Raw genomic sequence first — 22,373 nt, 5'->3', positions numbered from 1 at the left:
AATGCTCCACACCAGAAGTATATCCCTCATTGGTGAGATCAGACCATAAATTAATCTCACTGGAGATCCACATCCCGCCCCCAACCCCAGCAAAAAAGACCACAGTGAAGAACTTCTCAAAAGCAAACTTCACACTTCTTAAGACTGGAGTGGTATCCTTCAAGGTCCCCGAGCCAGTGGAAACCACAGCCCACGCTGCTGAAACCCTTACAAATGCCTTCTACGAGCAACTCCAGGAATGTATGGATCAAGCAATCCCTAATAAAATCAAGACCCTTTCCACCAAAGGCAGGCGCCCAGTCTGGTGGACCCCAGCCATAAACAAACTCTACAACAAGAGGAGAAAGCTACTACATGACAGAGCAAAATCCCTAAATGGAAGACATCTCTGATCAATACTAGCAAAAAACTACGATCACTCATAAAATCATCCAAGGCCAACTTTGAGAGAAAAATCGCTAAAGACACAAAAGACAATCATAAGGCCTTCTTTAGCTATGTTAGAAACCTAGGTGGAAACTCCCAGATATGCTCAGAATTAGTCCAAAATGATACAAAAATCACTGAACCCACAGATATTGCCAACATACTGGCAGACAGGTTCAGTGCAAATTTCTCCCCTCCCTCCGCCGCAAAAGGAGAAATATCTATCCCACCAGAGTCTAGCCTCCCAAACATCTCAGATGCCCAGGTGAGAGCTGCTCTCTCTAAAGCAAAAGACACAGCATCAATGGGACCAGACGGTGTCCCCGGCTGTGTGCTACATGAACTCAATGAGGAACTAAACCCACACATAAGGCTGCTGTTTAATCTTAGCCTTACTACAGGATACGCACTCCAAAGAATGGCGACGGCAACTGTGGTCCCACTCCACAAAGGCGGTGCTTCTACGGACCCTGAAATTACCGCCCATAAGCTTGACGAGCCTTGTCTGCAAAGCTATGGAGAGGATCATAATGGAACTCATAAATAAAGACATTGGGGACCTACAGACACTGGATCCTACCCAATTTGGCTTTGTCAAGGGCAGATCCTGCCTCTTGAACTTGGTCGACTTTTTCGAGACAGTCACTAAGGCCATTGATGAGGTAAGGCAGTTCACACAGCCTACCTTGACCTAGCAAAAGCGTTGACGCAATACCCACTCGGGCATCATAGAAAAGCTCACCAGCTTAGATGTAAACCCATATGTCACAAGATGGGTTGCAAACTGGCTCAAGGACAGAACCCACAGGGTTAGAGTTGCTGGTGCCATGTCAGACTCTAAGCCGGTCATGAGTGGTGTCCCATAGGGCTCAGTCCTGGGCTCCCTCTTGTTTGGCATTTATTTTTCTGATGTGCAGGCAAACATAGGGGGATTGTGGCTGACAAAATTTGCAGATGACTACAAACTGGGCACCATAATTGACACTCCATCAGACACAGACATCCTCCAGAGAGGTCTCATAGAAATGGATAACTGGTGCCAGAGCCATGGCCTTAAGCTAAATGCCAAAAATGTATAGTCATACCCTTTGGGAAAAACAAGGTAACCCCTAATTACCACATAGGTGGTAATCCATTAAACACGGAAGAAGTTATCAGGGACCTGGGGACCCAAGTTGACAGTAACCTCTCTTTTGATACTCACATTGCCAAAGTGGTTAGGAAGACCTTCTACATTGCCCACCTGATCATCAAGGGATTCACATCCAGATCAGGAGAGGTCATTGTACCCCTGTACTCTTCACTTATCAGACCAATGATTGAGTACAACGCCCCATTCGAAATGTACCTTACCCGACACCTGCAGCAGTTGGAAAGACCCCAAAAGTTCCTCACCAAAAGGATAAAGGGGCTCAAACATATGTCATTTGCTGCCCGACTGAAGAAACTCCAGCTCTATTCAGTCGCATACCATCTGCTCAGAGGTGATCTGTGCCTGAAATACAAGGCCATGTCCAACCCAGAATTAATGGACATGCTCCACCTCAAAAAATCCAAATCCACCAGTGCCACGAGAGCAAGAGACTTAAACCTCAACATGGATATAAATAGGACATGCTGGAGGGACAGATTCATCACCCAGAGACTCCCTACACTATGGAACAGAATCCCAGTCCATGTGAGGCAGAGCCCCTCACTGACTCTGTTCAAGAGAAATCTTGACGAGTGGATGGGAGATCATAGGTTTACCCTGGGAATCATCTCTGTGTCACTGCTGGACAGAGGCACAGCAAACTAATGGGTATAGTATTCTCATCCTAAGGGGTGGTGAAAGCCACACACACGCTGGCTAGGCTTATAAATGCCCTAGGGCAGATAGCCTAGTATGAACCTATGAACCTATGAACCTAATGAAAGAAAGAAAAAAGTTCCTTTACAATGTCTGGCACAAAATAGATGGATAATGAGTAGGGCATTAATTGCAATATAAAACAATAGTACAAACATTTCTGAATTATACACATAAAATTTTAGATTTCAATTACAAACAGCATTCAGGTGTAGAAGGAAGCATTTTAATGTTACTACTGGAACTTTTTTCACCTATTCAATCACAATTACAGATGTCCAGTTTTATAATGGTATTCCCTTTTCATTTATCTTATCTTAATTTAGCATACTGAACCGCCAATTGCTGGTATAATTACTGCTTTATATCATACACTTTTTATGACAAGTTTATTTATTTCAACTTGAATGAAGTTTTTCTATGTTTACCATGTTTTCCTTCACTGACTAGTGTTTAAAATAAGTTCAAAAGGAACTTTTAACTTTTGTGGTTTGTAAAATACCAAACTATGACAAGTTAACCTGTAGAAAAGAAAAACAAAATAAAAAAGCTCTACCAATTCTTTAAGTTATCAGTAAAAAAGATGCAATAAAGCTTCTGACATCAGCAAATAAATCAAAAGTATATTCTGCATGGAATGATCTTAATATAGATAAGATGTATTCACTGTTTTTGGAGTGACTGGGTTTTAGCGCTCATATAAAAAATTATTTTCAGCTTTGTCATATTTTTTACAATACTCTGTTGTGTGTTATATAGTGATAAATATTATTCATGATTCTGGAAGATGTGGTGTTATACTCTTGCAGCAATAATTTAAGGCATGATTGATTTTGTGTCCTTGGGTTGTTTTCTATGCAGTTAACCAAGCTGAATGAACTGGAAAGCATACATATGTTATAATACCAAGTTCCCACTTCTTTCTGCCTTATTTTATCTTCACAGAATCATTTTTTAACATTATTTAACTATATTTGTAAAGTAGAAAATGACAGAGTAGTGAAGGATTTTCTTTCATTCAGACGGGTTAATGAGTATTCCCCATGCTTTGGAAATTCAGAATTCCTGGAGCAGCTTGGGTAAATAAGTGTGTGAAGCATGAACAGTGACACAAGTGTAAAATATGTGTATGATGTAAAAGCAGCTGTCAAAAGGACAGGTAAAAGTACATAGCTACCCTTCATAATGTTTAAAGTCTAAAAAATTAGTATAGAGGCATAAAATGGTTTAATTTTCAGCAAAAGAATTCTGTTAATGAAGACGTGTGAGACAGGAAAAAATAAATTAATATGAACAAATTAAAGCCATAGTGCAACAGTAAAACCAATGCAAATAGGGAAATGAAAGAAATTTTTTTATATACGAACAGAATGACTAAAGTAACATGAAATTACTAGAACATTAAATAAAAGCTGATGATGTTTAAAAAGCGATTTGTAAGAAGAAGAACTAAAATGTTTGAATATACCAAATTAAGAGGAAACTGCCCATGGGGTTGTTCTTAAGTGACAGGTAAGTTACTGATGTTTGAACATCAGTGGAATATAATTTCCCTATTTGTGAGAAGAGTTTAGAGATTTATATTGCTCCAGCATTGTAATACTTAATTCATTTTTCTTTTTCTTTTTTAATTGCATTTTTTCTGCTGTTTTTTTTTTAAAGAACTGGTGTTGAAATAATTTTGGTATAGCATGGGGTATACTACAGTTCCAAAATAAACCACAGTACATGGATATTATTTGTAATATCAACTAGCAATATTAAGATATAGAGAGAAGGAAGGATTCAGTATAAAATGATGTTTCCTTTATATGAGTAATTGGTACATAGACCTAACACTGAGTTATAGTTTTGGCATAAAAGTAAACACATCGTTTCAGAGATAAATTGTTTATGTTGGATCAGTTCCACTGAAAAGTGCCTTCATTTTTGGATTGTATTTGTCTAGGGATTATTTTATAGGTGCGTGTTGAGAGTTTTTACAATCATTGTTTTATACATTTTACACTGACAGTGGATCCTTTTTGCAGAATTTGTTATGAGATTAATTTTATCTTATGCATAGTTAGGCTTAGTGTGAGTTTTTTTTTTAATTGGTGATAATGTGGAATGTATAGACTCAATACATGATAAAATGTAAATATTTATTTGGGTAACAAACAATTAGACATTTTAAAAAATACACGACAATGGGTGCATGCCTTTTTTAAAGCAAAAAGAGTAAATAAAGATCCTGGATGCAGCAAAAACCTTAATCTGAACAAATTCTTGTTACATAGGCTGAAACTTAAGTAGCAGCTTTTGACGTAAATTCTTGAGATGCTTCTTGTCTGAGTGAGGAAATTTGTTAAAAATGCCAGAATATTCCTCTTTTGGTGTTGAATTTTTTTCCTTATTAATATGCTTTCCTTTGGAGAAATTATTTACAATGCATAAGCTTTAGAGAAACATCAATAGACTCCTGCCTGAAATGTGGTATTGAAGTTAAGATCCATTCATAAAGTCTTGCAATGCATTTCCTACTTATTAATTTTTAAGCTAAGTTATTTTATGCTCATTTTCTTTCTTTAATATAAATATGATTACAGGAAGTGAAAATGACGGTAATGAAGAAGAGACAGAAGTAATTGCCAATGAATCTAAGGATGATGAAGATGAGGATCCCAAAGAAGGTATCTACTTAATAATTTTTTTTTCTTTTCATAATATTTTTAGCATGTCTTTATAAACAATGACAGATAAACCGAAAATACAATTACAGGGATTTGATATGTTTGCCATGTACAAGTGTTATTTATAGTGGAGAAGAATCCAAAAAAAGAAAGAAAGAATGAAAGAAAGAAAAAAGTTCCTTTACAATGTCTGGCACAAAATAGATGGATAATGAGTAGGGCATTAATTGCAATATAAAACAATAGTACAAACATTTCTGAATTATACACATAAACTTTTAGATTTCAATTACAAACAGCATTCAGGTGTAGAAGGAAGCATTTTAATGTTAATACTGGAACTTTTTTCACCTATTCAATCACAATTACAGATGTCCAGTTTTATAATGGTATTCCCTTTTCATTTATCTTATCTTAATTTAGCATACTGAACCGCCAATTGCTGGTATAATTACTGCTTTATATCATACACTTTTTATGACAAGTTTATTTATTTCAACTTGAATGAAGTTTTTCTATGTTTACCATGTTTTCCTTCACTGACTAGTGTTTAAAATAAGTTCAAAAGGAACTTTTAACTTTTGTGGTTTGTAAAATACCAAACTATGACAAGTTAACCTGTAGAAAAGAAAAACAAAATAAAAAAGCTCTACCAATTCTTTAAGTTATCAGTAAAAAAGATGCAATAAAGCTTCTGACATCAGCAAATAAATCAAAAGTATATTCTGCATGGAATGATCTTAATATAGATAAGATGTATTCACTGTTTTTGGAGTGACTGGGTTTTAGCGCTCATATAAAAAATTATTTTCAGCTTTGTCATATTTTTTACAATACTCTGTTGTGTGTTTTATAGTGATAAATATTATTCATGATTCTGGAAGATGTGGTGTTATACTCTTGCAGCAATAATTTAAGGCATGATTGATTTCATGTCCTGGGGTTGTTTTCTATGCAGTTAACCAAGCTGAATGAACTGGAAAGCATACATATGTTATAATACCAAGTTCCCACTTCTTTCTGCCTTATTTTATCTTCACAGAATCATTTTTTAACATTATTTAACTATATTTGTAAAGTAGAAAATGACAGAGTAGTGAAGGATTTTCTTTCATTCAGACGGGTTAATGAGTATTCCCCATGCTTTGGAAATTGAGAATTCCTGGAGCAGCTTGGGTAAATAAGTGTGTGAAGCATGAACAGTGACACAAGTGTAAAATATGTTTATGATGTAAAAGCAGCTGTCAAAAGGACAGATAAAAGTACATAGCTACCCTTCATAATGTTTAAAGTCTAAAAACAATTAGTATAGAGGCATAAAATGGTTTAATTTTCAGCAAAAGAATTCTGTTAATGAAGACGTGTGAGACAGGAAAAAATATATTAATAGGAACAAATTAAAGCCATAGTGCAACAGTAAAACCAATGCAAATAGGGAAATGGAAGAAAATTGTTTTATATATGAACAGAATGACTAAAGTAACATGAAATTACTAGAACATTAAATAAAAGCTGATGATGTTTAAAAAGCGATTTGTAAGAAGAAGAACTAAAATGTTTGACTATACCAAATTAAGAAGAAACTGCCCATGGGGTTGTTCTTAAGTGACAGGTAAGTTACTGATGTTTGAACATCAGTGGAATATAATTTCCCTATTTGTGAGAAGAGTTTAGAGATTTATATTGCTCCAGCATTGTAATACTTAATTCATTTTTCTTTTTCTTTTTTAATTGCATTTTTTCTGCTGTTTTTTTTAAAGAACTGGTGTTGAAATAATTTTGGTATAGCATGGGGTATACTACAGTTCCAAAATAAACCACAGTACATGGATATTATTTGTAATATCAACTAGCAATATTAAGATATAGAGAGAAGGTAGGATTCAGTATAAAATGATGTTTCCTTTATATGAGTAATTGGTACATAGACCTAACACTGAGTTATAGTTTTGGCATAAAAGTAAACACATCGTTTCAGAGATAAATTGTTTATGTTGGATCAGTTCCACTGAAAAGTGCCTTCATTTTTGGATTTTATTTGTCTAGGGATTATTTTACAGGTGCGTGTTGAGAGTTTTTACGATCATTGTTTTATACATTTTACACTGGCAGTGGATCCTTTTTGCAGAATTTGTTATGAGATTAATTTTATCTTATGCATAGTTAGGCTTAGTGTGAGTTTTTTTTTTAATTGGTGATAATGTGGAATGTATAGACTCAATACATGATAAAACGTAAATATTTATTTGGGTAACAAACAATTAGACATTTTAAAAAAGACACGACAATGGGTGCATGCCTTTTTTAAAGCAAAAATGAGTAAATAAAGATCCTGGATGCAGCAAAAACCTTAATCTGAACAAATTCTTGTTACATAGGCTGAAACTTAAGTAGCAGCTTTTGACGTAAATTCTTGAGATGCTTCTTGTCTGAGTGAGGAAATTTGTTAAAAATGCCAGAATATTCCTCTTTTGGTGTTGAATTTTTTTCCTTATTAATATGCTTTCCTTTGGAGAAATTATTTACAATGCATAAGCTTTAGAGAAACATCAATAGACTCCTGCCTGAAATGTGGTATTGAAGTTAAGATCCATTCATAAAGTCTTGCAATGCATTTCCTACTTATTAATTTTTAAGCTAAGTTATTTTATGCTCATTTTCTTTCTTTAATATAAATATGATTACAGGAAGTGAAAATGACGGTAATGAACAAGAGACAGAAGTAATTGCCAATGAATCTAAGGATGATGAAGATGAGGATCCAGAAGAAGGTATCTACTTAATAAATTTTTTTTCTTTTCATAATATTTTTAGCATGTCTTTATAAACAATGACAGATAAACCGAAAATACAATTACAGGGATTTGATATGTTTGCCATGTACAAGTGTTATTTATAGTGGAGAAGAATCCAAAAAAAGAAAGAATGAAAGAAAGAAAAAAGTTCCTTTACAATGTCTGGCACAAAATAGATGGATAATGAGTAGGGCATTAATTGCAATATAAAACAATAGTACAAACATTTCTGAATTATACACATAAACTTTTAGATTTCAATTACAAACAGCATTCAGGTGTAGAAGGAAGCATTTTAATGTTAATACTGGAACTTTTTTCACCTATTCAATCACAATTACAGATGTCCAGTTTTATAATGGTATTCCCTTTTCATTTATCTTATCTTAATTTAGCATACTGAACCGCCAATTGCTGGTATAATTACTGCTTTATATCATACACTTTTTATGACAAGTTTATTTATTTCAACTTGAATGAAGTTTTTCTATGTTTACCATGTTTTCCTTCACTGACTAGTGTTTAAAATAAGTTCAAAAGGAACTTTTAACTTTTGTGGTTTGTAAAATACCAAACTATGACAAGTTAACCTGTAGAAAAGAAAAACAAAATAAAAAAGCTCTACCAATTCTTTAAGTTATCAGTAAAAAAGATGCAATAAAGCTTCTGACATCAGCAAATAAATCAAAAGTATATTCTGCATGGAATGATCTTAATATAGATAAGATGTATTCACTGTTTTTGGAGTGACTGGGTTTTAGCGCTCATATAAAAAATTATTTTCAGCTTTGTCATATTTTTTACAATACTCTGTTGTGTGTTTTATAGTGATAAATATTATTCATGATTCTGGAAGATGTGGTGTTATACTCTTGCAGCAATAATTTAAGGCATGATTGATTTTGTGTCCTTGGGTTGTTTTCTATGCAGTTAACCAAGCTGAATGAACTGGAAAGCATACATATGTTATAATACCAAGTTCCCACTTCTTTCTGCCTTATTTTATCTTCACAGAATCATTTTTAACATTATTTAACTATATTTGTAAAGTAGAAAATGACAGAGTAGTGAAGGATTTTCTTTCATTCAGATGGGTTAATGAGTATTCCCCATGCTTTGGAAATTCAGAATTCCTGGAGCAGCTTGGGTAAATAAGTGTGTGAAGCATGAACAGTGACACAAGTGTAAAATATGTGTATGATGTAAAAGCAGCTGTCAAAAGGACAGATAAAAGTACATAGCTACCCTTCATAATGTTTAAAGTCTAAAAACAATTAGTATAGAGGCATAAAATGGTTTAATTTTCAGCAAAAGAATTCTGTTAATGAAGACGTGTGAGACAGGAAAAAATATATTAATAGGAACAAATTAAAGCCATAGTGCAACAGTAAAACCAATGCAAATAGGGAAATGGAAGAAAATTGTTTTATATATGAACAGAATGACTAAAGTAACATGAAATTACTAGAACATTAAATAAAAGCTGATGATGTTTAAAAAGCGATTTGTAAGAAGAAGAACTAAAATGTTTGAATATACCAAATTAAGAGGAAACTGCCCATGGGGTTGTTCTTAAGTGACAGGTAAGTTACTGATGTTTGAACATCAGTGGAAATATAATTTCCCTATTTGTGAGAAGAGTTTAGAGATTTATATTGCTCCAGCATTGTAATACTTAATTCATTTTTCTTTTTCTTTTTTAATTGCATTTTTTCTGCTTGTTTTTTTTTTAAAGAACTGGTGTTGAAATCATTTTGGTATAGCATGGGGTATACTACAGTTCCAAAATAAACCACAGTACATGGATATTATTTGTAATATCAACTAGCAATATTAAGATATAGAGAGAGAGAAGGATTCAGTATAAAATTATGCTTCCTTTATATGAGTAATTGGTACAGAGACCTAACACTGAGTTATAGTTTTGGCATAAAAGTAAACACATCGTTTCAGAGATAAGTTGTTTATGTTGGATCAGTTCCACTGAAAAGTGCCTTCAATTTTGGATTGCATTTGTCTAGGGATTATTTTACAGCTGCGTGTTGAGAGTTTTTACGATCATTGTTTTATAAATTCTACACTGGCAGTGGATCCTTTTTGCAGAATTTGTTATGAGTGTGTTGAGTCTATATAGATATAAATATATATATATATATATATATATATATATATATATATATATATATATATATATATATATTTGAAGAGAATGACTAAAGTAACTTGAAATTGCTAGAACATTAAATAATAGCTGATGATATTTAAAAAGATATTTTTAAGAAGAAGGACTAAAATGTTTGAATATACCAAATTAAGAGGAAAATGCCAATGGGGTTGTTTTAAGTGACAGGTAAGTTACTGATGTTTGAACATGAGTGGAAATATAATTTCCCTATTTATGAGAAAAGTTTAGAGATTTATATTGCTCCAGCATTGTAATACTTAATTCATTTTTCTTTTTCTTTTTTAATTGCATTTTTTTGCTTGTTTTTTTAAAGAACTGGTGTTGAAATAATTTTGGTATAGCATGGGGTATACTACAGTTCCAAAATAAACTACAGTACATAGGTTCATAGGTTCATAGGTTCATACTAGGCTATCTGCCCTAGGGCATTTATAAGCCTAGCCAGAATGTGTTTGGCTTTTGCCACCCATTTTAAATTTATTTTGCTATGCCCTTTTTCGAGGTTAGTATACTGTGCCTCTGTCTAACAGTGTCACAGAAGTGATACCTGGGGTAAACCTACGATCTCCCATCCACTCATCAAGATTCCTCTTGAAGAAAGTCAATGAGGGACTCTGCCTAACCTGGACTGGGATTTTATTCCAGAGTGAAGGGAGCCTCTGGGTTATGAATCTGTCCCTCCAGCATGTCCTATTTATTTCAGTGCTGAAGTTCAAGTCTCTCGAGTGCGTAGCTCGATGGGATTTGGATTTTCTGAGTTGCAGCATGTCCATTAATTCTGGGTTGGCCATGGCTTTATACGTCAGGCACAAATCGCCTCTGAACAGGTGGTATGCCATTGAGTAGAGCTGGAGTTTCTTTAACCAGGCAGCATATGGCATCTGTTTGAGCCCTTTGATCCTCTTGGTGAGGTACTTTTGGGGTCTTTCCAGTTGCTGCAGGTGTCTGGTAAGGTACATTCCAAAACGGGCATTGTACTCAATTATGGGCCTGATGAGGGATGAGTAAAGAGGCACGATGACCTCCCTTGATCTAGATGTGAATCCCTTCATGATTAGGTGGGCTATATAAAATGTTTTTCTAACCACTTTGGCCACGTGGTTGTCAAATGAGAGATTGCTATCAACTTGGGTCCCCAGGTCCCTAATTACTTCTTCTGTATTTAATGGATTACCACCTATGTGGTAATTTGTGGGCACTTTGTTTTTGCCAAAGGGGATGACTATACACTTTTTGGCATTTGGCTTGAGGCCATGGCTCTGGCACCAGTTGTCTATTTCTATGAGGCCCTTTTGGAGGATGCTTGTGTCAGCTGGAGAGTCGATTATGGTGCCCAGTATGCAGTCATCTGCGAACTTGGTCAGCCACAATCCTTCCGTGTTGGCCTGTACCTCCAAGAAATATATACCGAACAAGAGAGGTCCCAGGACTGAGCCTTGTGGGACACCACTTGTAACTGATTTGGAGTCTGACATGGCTACAGCAATTCTAACCATGTGGGTTCTGTCCTTGAGCCAGTTTGCAATCCATCTAGTGACATAGGGGTTTATATTTAAGCTGGTGACCTTATCTATAATGCCCGAGTGGGGTATTGTATCGAAGGATTTTGCGAGGCCCAGGTAGGCTGTGTGGACCACCTTTCCCTCGTCAATCACCTTGGTGACTGTTTCAAAGAAATCAACCAGGTTTAAGAGGCAGGATCTGCCCTTAACAAAGCCAAACTGGGTAGGATCCAGTGTCTGTAGGTCCCCAATATCTTTATTTATGAGGTCCATGATGATCCTTTCCATAGCTTTGCAGACCAAGCTAGTCAGGCTTATGGGCGATAGTTTCCAGGATCCATTGAGGCACCACCTTTATGGAGAGGGACCACTGATGCTGTATGCCACTCTTTGGGCACATATCCTGTAGTAAGGCTGAGGTTGAACAGTAATTTTATGTTTGGGTTTAGCTCTTCTTAGAGTTCATGTAGGACACAGCCCGGGACACCGTCTGGTCCCATTGATGCTGTGTTTTTTGCTTTGGAGAGGGCGGCTCTTACCTGAGCATCTGAGATGTCAGGGGGGCAGCACTCTGCTGGGATAGATATTTGCCCTTTTGGTGGGGTGAGGGGCGGGGAGTTTTCGCTGAACCTGTCAGCTAGGATGTTGGCAATGTCTGTGGGTTCATTGCATTTTTTGTCATTTTAGACTAATTCTGAGCATATCTGGGCTTTGTGATTATCCTTAGTGTCCTGTGCAATTTTTCTCTTGAAGCTGGCCTTAGACAATTTTATGAGTGCCTGTAGTTTTTTGCTAATACTGATCAGTGATGCCTTCCCTTTTTGGGATTTTACTCTATCATTTAGTAGTTTCCTTCTTATATTGTATAGTTTGTTTATGGCTGGGGTCTACCAGACAGGACGTCTGCCTTTGGAAGATTGGGTCTTGGTTTTATTTGGGATCGCATGATCCATGCATTCCTGAAGGTGTTCATAGAATGTGTTTATAAAGGATTCTGCGGTCTGGGCCATATTTTCCACAGGCCCGGGGGCTTTGAAGGATTCCACCTCGGTTTTGAGGAGTGTGAAATTTGCTTTAGAGAAGTTTTTCACTGTGGTTTTTCTGGGCAGGGGGTGGGGTCGGGATGTGAATATCCAGTGAGATTAGTGTATAGTCTGATCTTACCAGTGAGGGATACACTTCTGGTCTGGAGCATAAAGTCCCCATGTTGGTGATGATCAGGTCCAGTATGTTTTCCCCTCTCTTGTGGGAATAGTAACAAGTTGTTCCATAGCATTTGAGTTTATAAATTCTAGGAACCTTTGGGCTAGGGTGTTGGAGCTAGAGTAATGCTCCCAGTCTATGTTTGGGTAGTTGAAGTTGCCTAATATAATGGTGTTTGGAGAGACCTTCATATTTTCAAGTGTTCTCAGGAAGGCTGAGTGGGGTTCCTGGGTTTGTGAGGGTGGTCTGTAGCAGGCTATAAACTGGAAGGCAGTTTTACCCACTGTTAGTTGCACATGGATAGTCTCTGATGCTTCGTGCTTTGCCACCAACCTGGAGGTGTGGGTATCTTTGATGAATATCGATACTCCCCCTCCTTTTGTGGTTCGGTCCAAGTTTTGGGGCTGAAAAGCATGGTATGAGGTATAACCTCGTAGTGCTGGGGTGCCCTCGGGAGCCCTGAACCAGGTTTCTGTTACTGCACAGATATCGATGTTCTCCATGCTAAGGAGAGTTTCGAGTGCGTGGATATTATTTGTAATATCAACTAGTAGTATTAAGATATAGAGAAAAAGAAGAAGTCAGTATAAAATGATGATTCCATGATATGAGTAATTGGTACATAGACCTAACACTGAGTTATAGTTTTGGCATAAAATTAGACATATCTTTTCAGAGATAAATTGTTGATGTTGGATCAGTTCCACTGAAAAGCTCCTTCATTTTTGAATTTTATTTATCTAGGGTTTATTTTACAGCTGTGTGTTGAGAGTTTTTAAGATCATTGTTTTATAAATTTTACACTGGCAGTGGATCTTTTTTTCAGAATTTGTTATGAGATTAATTTTATCTTATGCATAGTTAGGCTTCGTGTGAGATTCTTTTTTAATTGGTGATAATGTGGAATGTATAGACTCAATACATGGTAAAACTTAAATATTTATTTGGGTAACAAACAATCTGACATTCTAAAAAAAGACACGAGAATGGATTGCATGCCTTTTTCACAGCAAAAATGAGTAAATAAAGATCTTGGATGCAGCAAAAACCTTAATCTGAACAAATTCTTGTTGCATAGGCTGAAATTTAAGTAGCAGCTTTTGACGTGAATTCTTGAGATGCTTCTTTTCTGAGTGAGGAAATTTGTTAAAAATGCCAGAATATTCCTCTTTTGGTGTTGAATTTTTTTGCTTATTTAATATGCTTTCCTTTGGAGAAATTATTTACAATGCATAAGCTTTAGGGAAATATCAATAGACTAATGCCTGAAATGTGGTATTGAAGTTACGATCCATTCATAAAGTCTTACAATGCATTTCCTACTTATTAATTTTTAAACTAAATTATTTTATGCTCATTTTCTTTCTTTAATATAAATATGATTACAGGAAGTGAAAATGACGGTAATGAAGAAGAGACAGAAGTAATTGCCAATGAACCTAAGGATGATGAAGATGAGGATCCAGAAGAAGGTATCTAGTTAATATTTTTTTTCCTTTCATAATATTTCTAACATGTCTTTATAAACAATGACAGATAAACCGAAAATAAAATTACAGGAATTTGATATGCTTGCCATGTACAAGTGTTATTTATAGTGGAGAAGAATCCAAAGAAAGAAAAAATGAAAGGAAGAAAAAAGTTCCTTTACAATGTCTGGCACAAAATAGATGGATAATGAGTAGGGCATTAATTGCAATATAAAACAATAGTAAAAACATTTCTGAATTATACACATAAACTTTTAGATTTCAATTACAAACAGCATTCAGGTGTAGAAGGAAGCATTTTAATGTTAATACTGGAAGTTTTTTCACCTGTTCAATCACAATTACATATATCCAGTGTTATAATGGTATTCCTTTTTCATTTATCATATCTTAATTTAGCAGACTGAACTGCCAATAACTGGTATAATTACTGCTTTATATCATACACTTTTTATGACAAGTTTATTTGATTATTTCAACTTGAATGGCATTGTTCTATGTTTACCATGTTTTGTTTCACTGACTAGGGTTTAAAATAGTTTCAAAAGGAACTTTTAACTTTTGTGGTTTGTAAAATATCAAACAATGAGTAGTTAACCTGTAGAAAACAAAAACAAAATAAAAAAGCTCTTCCAATTCTTTAAGTTATCAGTAAAAAAGATGCAATAAAGCTTCTGACATCAGCAAATAAATCACAAGTATGTTCTGCATGGAATGATCTTAATATAGATAACATGCATTCACAGTTTTTGAACTGAATGGGTTTTAGCGCTCATATAAAAAAATATTTTCAGCTGGGTCATATTTTTTACAATACTCTGTATTGTGTCTTATAGTGATAAATATTATTCATGACTCTGGAAGTTGTGGTGTCATACTCTTGCAGCGATACTTTAAGGCATGATTGTTTTCATGTCCTGGGGTTGTTTTCTATGCAGTTAACCAAGCTGAATGAACTGGAAAGCATACATATGTTATAAAACCAAGTTCCCACTTCTTTCTGCCTTATTTTATCTTCACAGAATCTTTTTTTTAATTTTTTTTTACCTCCCTTTAGTATTTAAACTATGTTTGTACAGTAAAAAATGACAGAGTAGTGAAGAATTAATTTCATTCAGATGGGTTTATGAGTATTCCCCATGTTTTGGAAATTCAGAATTACTGGAGCAGCTGGGTTAAATAAGTGTATGAACCATGAACAGTGACACAAGTGTAAAAAAGTGTATGATGTAAAAGCAGCTGCCAATAGTACATATAAAATTACACTGCTACCCTTCATAATGATTAAAGTCTAAAACAATTAGTAGAAAAGACCATAAAATGGTTTAATTTTCTGTAAGAATTCTGTTAATGAAGGCGTGAGACAGGAAAAATATATATTAATAGGAGAAATTAAAGCCACAGTGCAACAGTAAAACCAATGCAAATAAGGAAATTGAAGAAAACTGTTTTATATAAATATGGCTAAAGTAACATGAAATTGCTAGATCATTAAATTAAAGCTGATGATATTTAAAAAGATACTTGTAAGAAGAAGGACTAAAATGTTTGAATATATCAAATTAAGAGGAAACTGCCCATGGAGTTGTTCTTAAGTGACAGGTAAGTTACTGATGTTTGAACATCAGTGGATATATAATTTCCCTATTTGTGAAAAGAGTTTAGAGATTTATATTGCACCAGCATTGTAATACTTAATTCATTTTTCTTTTTCTTTTCTAATTGCAGTTTTTTTGCTTATTTTTTTTTAAAGAGCTAGTATTGAAATAATTTAGGTATAGCATGGGGTATAGTATTGTTCCAAAATAAACCACAGTACATGGATATTATTTGTAATATCAACTAGCAATATTAAGATATAGAGAGAAAGAAGGATTCAGTATAAAATGATGATTCTATTATATGAGTAATTGGTACATAGACCTAACACTGAGTTATAGTTTTGGCATAAAATTAAACATATTGTTTCAGAGATAAATTGTTTTTGATGGATCAGTTCCACTGAAAAGCGCCTTCATTTTTGGATTTTATTTGTCTAGTGTTTATTTTACAGCTGCGTGTTGAGAGTTTTTAAGATCATTGTTTTATAAATTTTACACTGGCAGTGGATCTTTTTTGCAGAATTTGTTATGAGATTAATTTTATCTTATGCATAGTTAGGCTTCGTGTGAGATTTTTTTTTAATTGGTGATAATGTGGAATGTATAGACTCAACACATAGTAAGACATAAATATTTATTTGGGTAACAAACAATCTGACATTCTAAAAAAGACACGAGAATGAATTGCATGCCTTTTTCACAGCAAAAATGAGTAAATAAAGATCTTGGATGCAGCACAAACCTTAATCTGAACAAATTCTTGTTGCATAAGCTGAAACTTAAGTAGCAGCTTTTGACGTGAATTCTTGAGATGCTTCTTTTCTGAGTGAGGAAATTTGTTAAAAATGCCAGAATATTCCTCTTTTGGTATTGAATTTTTTTGCTTATTTAATATGCTTTCCTTTGGAAAAATTATTTGCAATGCATAAGCTTTAGGGAAATATCAATAGACTAATGCCTGAAATGTGGTATTGAAGTTACGATCCATTCATAAAGTCTGACAATGCATTTCCTACTTATTAATTTTTAAACTAAGTTATTTTATGCTCATTTTCTTTCTTTAATATAATTATGATTACAGGAATTGAAAATGATGGTAATGTAGAAGAAACAGAAGTAATTGCCAGTCAACCTAAGGATGTTGAAGATGAGGATCCAGAAGAAGGTATCTAGTTAATATTTTTTTTCCCTTCATAATATTTTTAACATGTCTTTATAAACAATGACAGATAAACCGAAAATAAAATTACAGGAATTTGATATGCTTGCCATGTACAAGTGTTATTTATAGTGGAGAAAAATCCAAAGAAAGAAAAATGAAAGAAAGAAAAAGTTCCTTTACAATGTCTGGCACAAAATAGATGGATAACAAGTAGGGCATTAATTGCAATATAAAACAATAGTAAAAACATTTCTGAATTATACACATAAACTTTTAGATTTCAATTACAAACAGCATTCAGATGTAGAAAGAAGCCTTTTAATGTTAATACTGGAAGTTTTTTCACTTATACAATCACAAATACATATATCCAGTATTATAATGGTATTCCTTTTTTATTTATCGTATCTTAATTTAGCAGACTGAACTGCCAATAACTGGTATAATTACTGCTTTATATCATACACTTTTTATGACAAGTTTATTTGATTATTTCAACTTGAATGAAGTTGTTCTATGTTTACCATGTTTTCTTTCACTGACTAGGGTTTAAAATAGTTTCAAAAGGAACTTTTAACTTTTGTGGTTTGTAAAATACCAAACAATGAGTGGTTAACCTGTAGAAAACAAAAACTAAATAAAAAAGCTCTTCAAATTCTTTAAGTTATCAGTAAAAAAGATGCAATAAAGCTTCTGACATCAGCAAATAAATCACAAGTATGTTCTGCATGGAATGATCTTAATATACATAACATGCATTCACTGTTTTTGGAGTGAATGGGTTTTAGCGCTCATATAAAAAAATTATTTTCTTCTGGGTCATATTTTTTACAATACTCTGTAGTGTGTCTTATAGTGATAAATATTATTCATGACTCTGGAAGTTGTGGTGTCATACTCTTGCAGCAATACTTTAAGGCATGATTGTATTCATGTCCTGGGGTTGTTTTCTATGCAGTTAAACAAGCTGAATGAACTGGAAAGCATACATATGTTATAAAACCAAGTTCCCACTTCTTTCTGCCTTATTTTATCTTCACAGAATCTTTTTTTAACATTGTTTTACCTCCCTTTAGTATTTAAACTATGTTTGTACAGTAAAAAATGACAGAGTAGTGAAGAATTAATTTCATTCAGATGGGTTTATGAGTATTCCCCATGTTTTGGAAATTCAGAATTACTGGAGCAGCTGGGTTAAATAAGTGTATGAACCATGAACAGTGACACAAGTGTAAAAAAGTGTATGATGTAAAAGCAGCTGCCAATAGTACATATAAAATTACACTGCTACCCTTCATAATGATTAAAGTCTAAAACAATTAGTAGAAAAGGCCATAAAATGGTTTAATTTTCTGCGTAAGAATTCTGTTAATGAAGACGTGAGACAGGAAAAATATATATTAATAGGAGAAATTAAAGCCACAGTGCAACAGTAAAACCAATGCAAATAAGGAAATTGAAGAAAACTGTTTTATATAAATATGGCTAAAGTAACATGAAATTGCTAGATCATTAAATTAAAGCTGATGATATTTAAAAAGATACTTGTAAGAAGAAGGACTAAAATGTTTGAATATATCAAATTAAGAGGAAACTGCCCATGGAGTTGTTCTTAAGTGACAGGTAAGTTACTGATGTTTGAACATCAGTGGATATATAATTTCCCTATTTGTGAAAAGAGTTTAGAGATTTATATTGCACCAGCATTGTAATACTTAATTCATTTTTCTTTTTCTTTTCTAATTGCAGTTTTTTTGCTTATTTTTTTTTAAAGAGCTAGTATTGAAATAATTTAGGTATAGCATGGGGTATAGTATTGTTCCAAAATAAACCACAGTACATGGATATTATTTGTAATATCAACTAGCAATATTAAGATATAGAGAGAAAGAAGGATTCAGTATAAAATGATGATTCTATTATATGAGTAATTGGTACATAGACCTAACACTGAGTTATAGTTTTGGCATAAAATTAAACATATTGTTTCAGAGATAAATTGTTTTTGATGGATCAGTTCCACTGAAAAGCGCCTTCATTTTTGGATTTTATTTGTCTAGTGTTTATTTTACAGCTGCGTGTTGAGAGTTTTTAAGATCATTGTTTTATAAATTTTACACTGGCAGTGGATCTTTTTTGCAGAATTTGTTATGAGATTAATTTTATCTTATGCATAGTTAGGCTTCGTGTGAGATTTTTTTTTAATTGGTGATAATGTGGAATGTATAGACTCAACACATAGTAAGACATAAATATTTATTTGGGTAACAAACAATCTGACATTCTAAAAAAGACACGAGAATGAATTGCATGCCTTTTTCACAGCAAAAATGAGTAAATAAAGATCTTGGATGCAGCACAAACCTTAATCTGAACAAATTCTTGCTGCATAGGCTGAAACTTAAGTAGCAGCTTTTGACGTGAATTCTTGAGATGCTTCTTTTCTGAGTGAGGAAATTTGTTAAAAATGCCAGAATATTCCTCTTTTGGTATTGAATTTTTTTGCTTATTTAATATGCTTTCCTTTGGAGAAATAATTTGCAATGCATAAGCTTTAGGGAAATATCAATAGACTAATGCCTGAAATGTGGTATTGAAGTTACGATCCATTCATAAAGTCTGACAATGCATTTCCTACTTATTAATTTTTAAACTAAGTTATTTTATGCTCATTTTCTTTCTTTAATATTATTATGATTACAGGAATTGAAAATGATGGTAATGTAGAAGAAACAGAAGTAATTGCCAGTCAACCTAAGGATGTTGAAGATGAGGATCCAGAAGAAGGTATCTAGTTAATATTTTTTTTCCCTTCATAATATTTTTAACATGTCTTTATAAACAATGACAGATAAACCGAAAATAAAATTACAGGAATTTGATATGCTTGCCATGTACAAGTGTTATTTATAGTGGAGAAAAATCCAAAGAAAGAAAAAATGAAAGAAAGAAAAAAGTTCCTTTACAATGTCTGGCACAAAATAGATGGATAACAAGTAGGGCATTAATTGCAATATAAAACAATAGTAAAAACATTTCTGAATTATACACATAAACTTTTAGATTTCAATTACAAACAGCATTCAGATGTAGAAAGAAGCCTTTTAATGTTAATACTGGAAGTTTTTTCACTTATACAATCACAAATACATATATCCAGTATTATAATGGTATTCCTTTTTTATTTATCATATCTTAATTTAGCAGACTGAACTGCCAATAACTGGTATAATTACTGCTTTATATCATACACTTTTTATGACAAGTTTATTTGATTATTTCAACTTGAATGAAGTTGTTCTATGTTTACCATGTTTTCTTTCACTGACTAGGGTTTAAAATAGTTTCAAAAGGAACTTTTAACTTTTGTGGTTTGTAAAATACCAAACAATGAGTGGTTAACCTGTAGAAAACAAAAACTAAATAAAAAAGCTCTTCAAATTCTTTAAGTTATCAGTAAAAAAGATGCAATAAAGCTTCTGACATCAGCAAATAAATCACAAGTATGTTCTGCATGGAATGATCTTAATATACATAACATGCATTCACTGTTTTTGGAGTGAATGGGTTTTAGCGCTCATATAAAAAATTATTTTCTTCTGGGTCATATTTTTTACAATACTCTGTAGTGTGTCTTATAGTGATAAATATTATTCATGACTCTGGAAGTTGTGGTGTCATACTCTTGCAGCAATACTTTAAGGCATGATTGTATTCATGTCCTGGGGTTGTTTTCTATGCAGTTAAACAAGCTGAATGAACTGGAAAGCATACATATGTTATAAAACCAAGTTCCCACTTCTTTCTGCCTTATTTTATCTTCACAGAATCTTTTTTTTAATTTTTTTTTTCCTCCCTTTAGTATTTAAACTATGTTTGTACAGTAAAAAATGACAGAGTAGTGAAGAATTAATTTCATTCAGATGGGTTTATGAGTATTCCCCATGTTTTGGAAATTCAGAATTACTGGAGCAGCTGGGTTAAATAAGTGTATGAACCATGAACAGTGACACAAGTGTAAAAAAGTGTATGATGTAAAAGCAGCTGCCAATAGTACATATAAAATTACACTGCTACCCTTCATAATGATTAAAGTCTAAAACAATTAGTAGAAAAGGCCATAAAATGGTTTAATTTTCTGCGTAAGAATTCTGTTAATGAAGACGTGAGACAGGAAAAATATATATTAATAGGAGAAATTAAAGCCACAGTGCAACAGTAAAACCAATGCAAATAAGGAAATTGAAGAAAACTGTTTTATATAAATATGGCTAAAGTAACATGAAATTGCTAGATCATTAAATTAAAGCTGATGATATTTAAAAAGATACTTGTAAGAAGAAGGACTAAAATGTTTGAATATATCAAATTAAGAGGAAACTGCCCATGGAGTTGTTCTTAAGTGACAGGTAAGTTACTGATGTTTGAACATCAGTGGATATATAATTTCCCTATTTGTGAAAAGAGTTTAGAGATTTATATTGCACCAGCATTGTAATACTTAATTCATTTTTCTTTTTCTTTTCTAATTGCAGTTTATTTGCTTATTTTTTTTTAAAGAGCTAGTATTGAAATAATTTAGGTATAGCATGGGGTATAGTATTGTTCCAAAATAAACCACAGTACATGGATATTATTTGTAATATCAACTAGCAATATTAAGATATATAGAGAAAGAAGGATTCAGTATAAAATGATGATTCTATTATATGAGTAATTGGTACATAGACCTAACACTGAGTTATAGTTTTGGCATAAAATTAAACATATTGTTTCAGAGATAAATTGTTTTTGATGGATCAGTTCCACTGAAAAGCTCCTTCATTTTTGGATTTTATTTGTCTAGTGTTTATTTTACAGCTGCGTGTTGAGAGTTTTTAAGATCATTGTTTTCTAAATTTTACACTGGCAGTGGATCTTTTTTGCAGAATTTGTTATGAGATTAATTTTATCTTATGCATAGTTAGGCTTCGTGTGAGATTTTTTTTTAATTGGTGATAATGTGGAATGTATAGACTCAACACATAGTAAGACATAAATATTTATTTGGGTAACAAACAGTCTGACATTCTAAAAAAGACACGAGAATGAATTGCATGCCTTTTTCACAGCAAAAATGAGTAAATAAAGATCTTGGATGCAGCACAAACCTTAATCTGAACAAATTCTTGTTGCATAGGCTGAAACTTAAGTAGCAGCTTTTGACGTGAATTCTTGAGATGCTTCTTTTCTGAGTGAGGAAATTTGTTAAAAATGCCAGAATATTCCTCTTTTGGTATTGAATTTATTTGCTTATTTAATATGCTTTCCTTTGGAGAAATTATTTACAATGCATAAGCTTTAGGGAAATATCAATAGACTAATGCCTGAAATGTGGTATTGAAGTTACGATCCATTCATAAAGTCTGACAATGCATTTCCTACTTATTAATTTTTAAACTAAGTTATTTTATGCTCATTTTCTTTCTTTAATATAATTATGATTACA

The 22,373-nt window shown here is 33.2% G+C and overlaps 1 protein-coding gene across 9 annotated transcripts in view; it reads left to right on the top strand.

Moving 5' to 3' along the window:
* LOC122798462 (uncharacterized protein DDB_G0290685-like) overlaps positions 1 to 22,373 on the top strand; it is a 416,297-nt gene that overhangs the window by 231,425 nt on the left and 162,499 nt on the right. For 5 of the 9 annotated variants that reach the window (XM_044067407.1, XM_044067405.1, XM_044067411.1 and 2 more), the window contains 5 exons: positions 4,864 to 4,947; positions 7,635 to 7,718; positions 14,021 to 14,104; positions 16,805 to 16,888; positions 19,589 to 19,672. In XM_044067407.1, the coding sequence (XP_043923342.1) occupies positions 4,864 to 4,947; positions 7,635 to 7,718; positions 14,021 to 14,104; positions 16,805 to 16,888; positions 19,589 to 19,672 (420 nt within the window). The remainder of the gene's footprint in view (positions 1 to 4,863; positions 4,948 to 7,634; positions 7,719 to 14,020; positions 14,105 to 16,804; positions 16,889 to 19,588; positions 19,673 to 22,373) is intronic. The other 4 variants (XM_044067410.1, XM_044067408.1, XM_044067406.1 and 1 more) reach the window with 4 other exon arrangements.

This window comes from Protopterus annectens, chromosome 3.part1 (assembly GCF_019279795.1).
Source record: "Protopterus annectens isolate FY-2018-M chromosome 3.part1, PAN1.0, whole genome shotgun sequence".
Taxonomy (NCBI): Eukaryota; Metazoa; Chordata; order Ceratodontiformes; family Protopteridae; genus Protopterus; species Protopterus annectens.
This window is presented reverse-complemented; position numbering and strand designations above follow the sequence as displayed.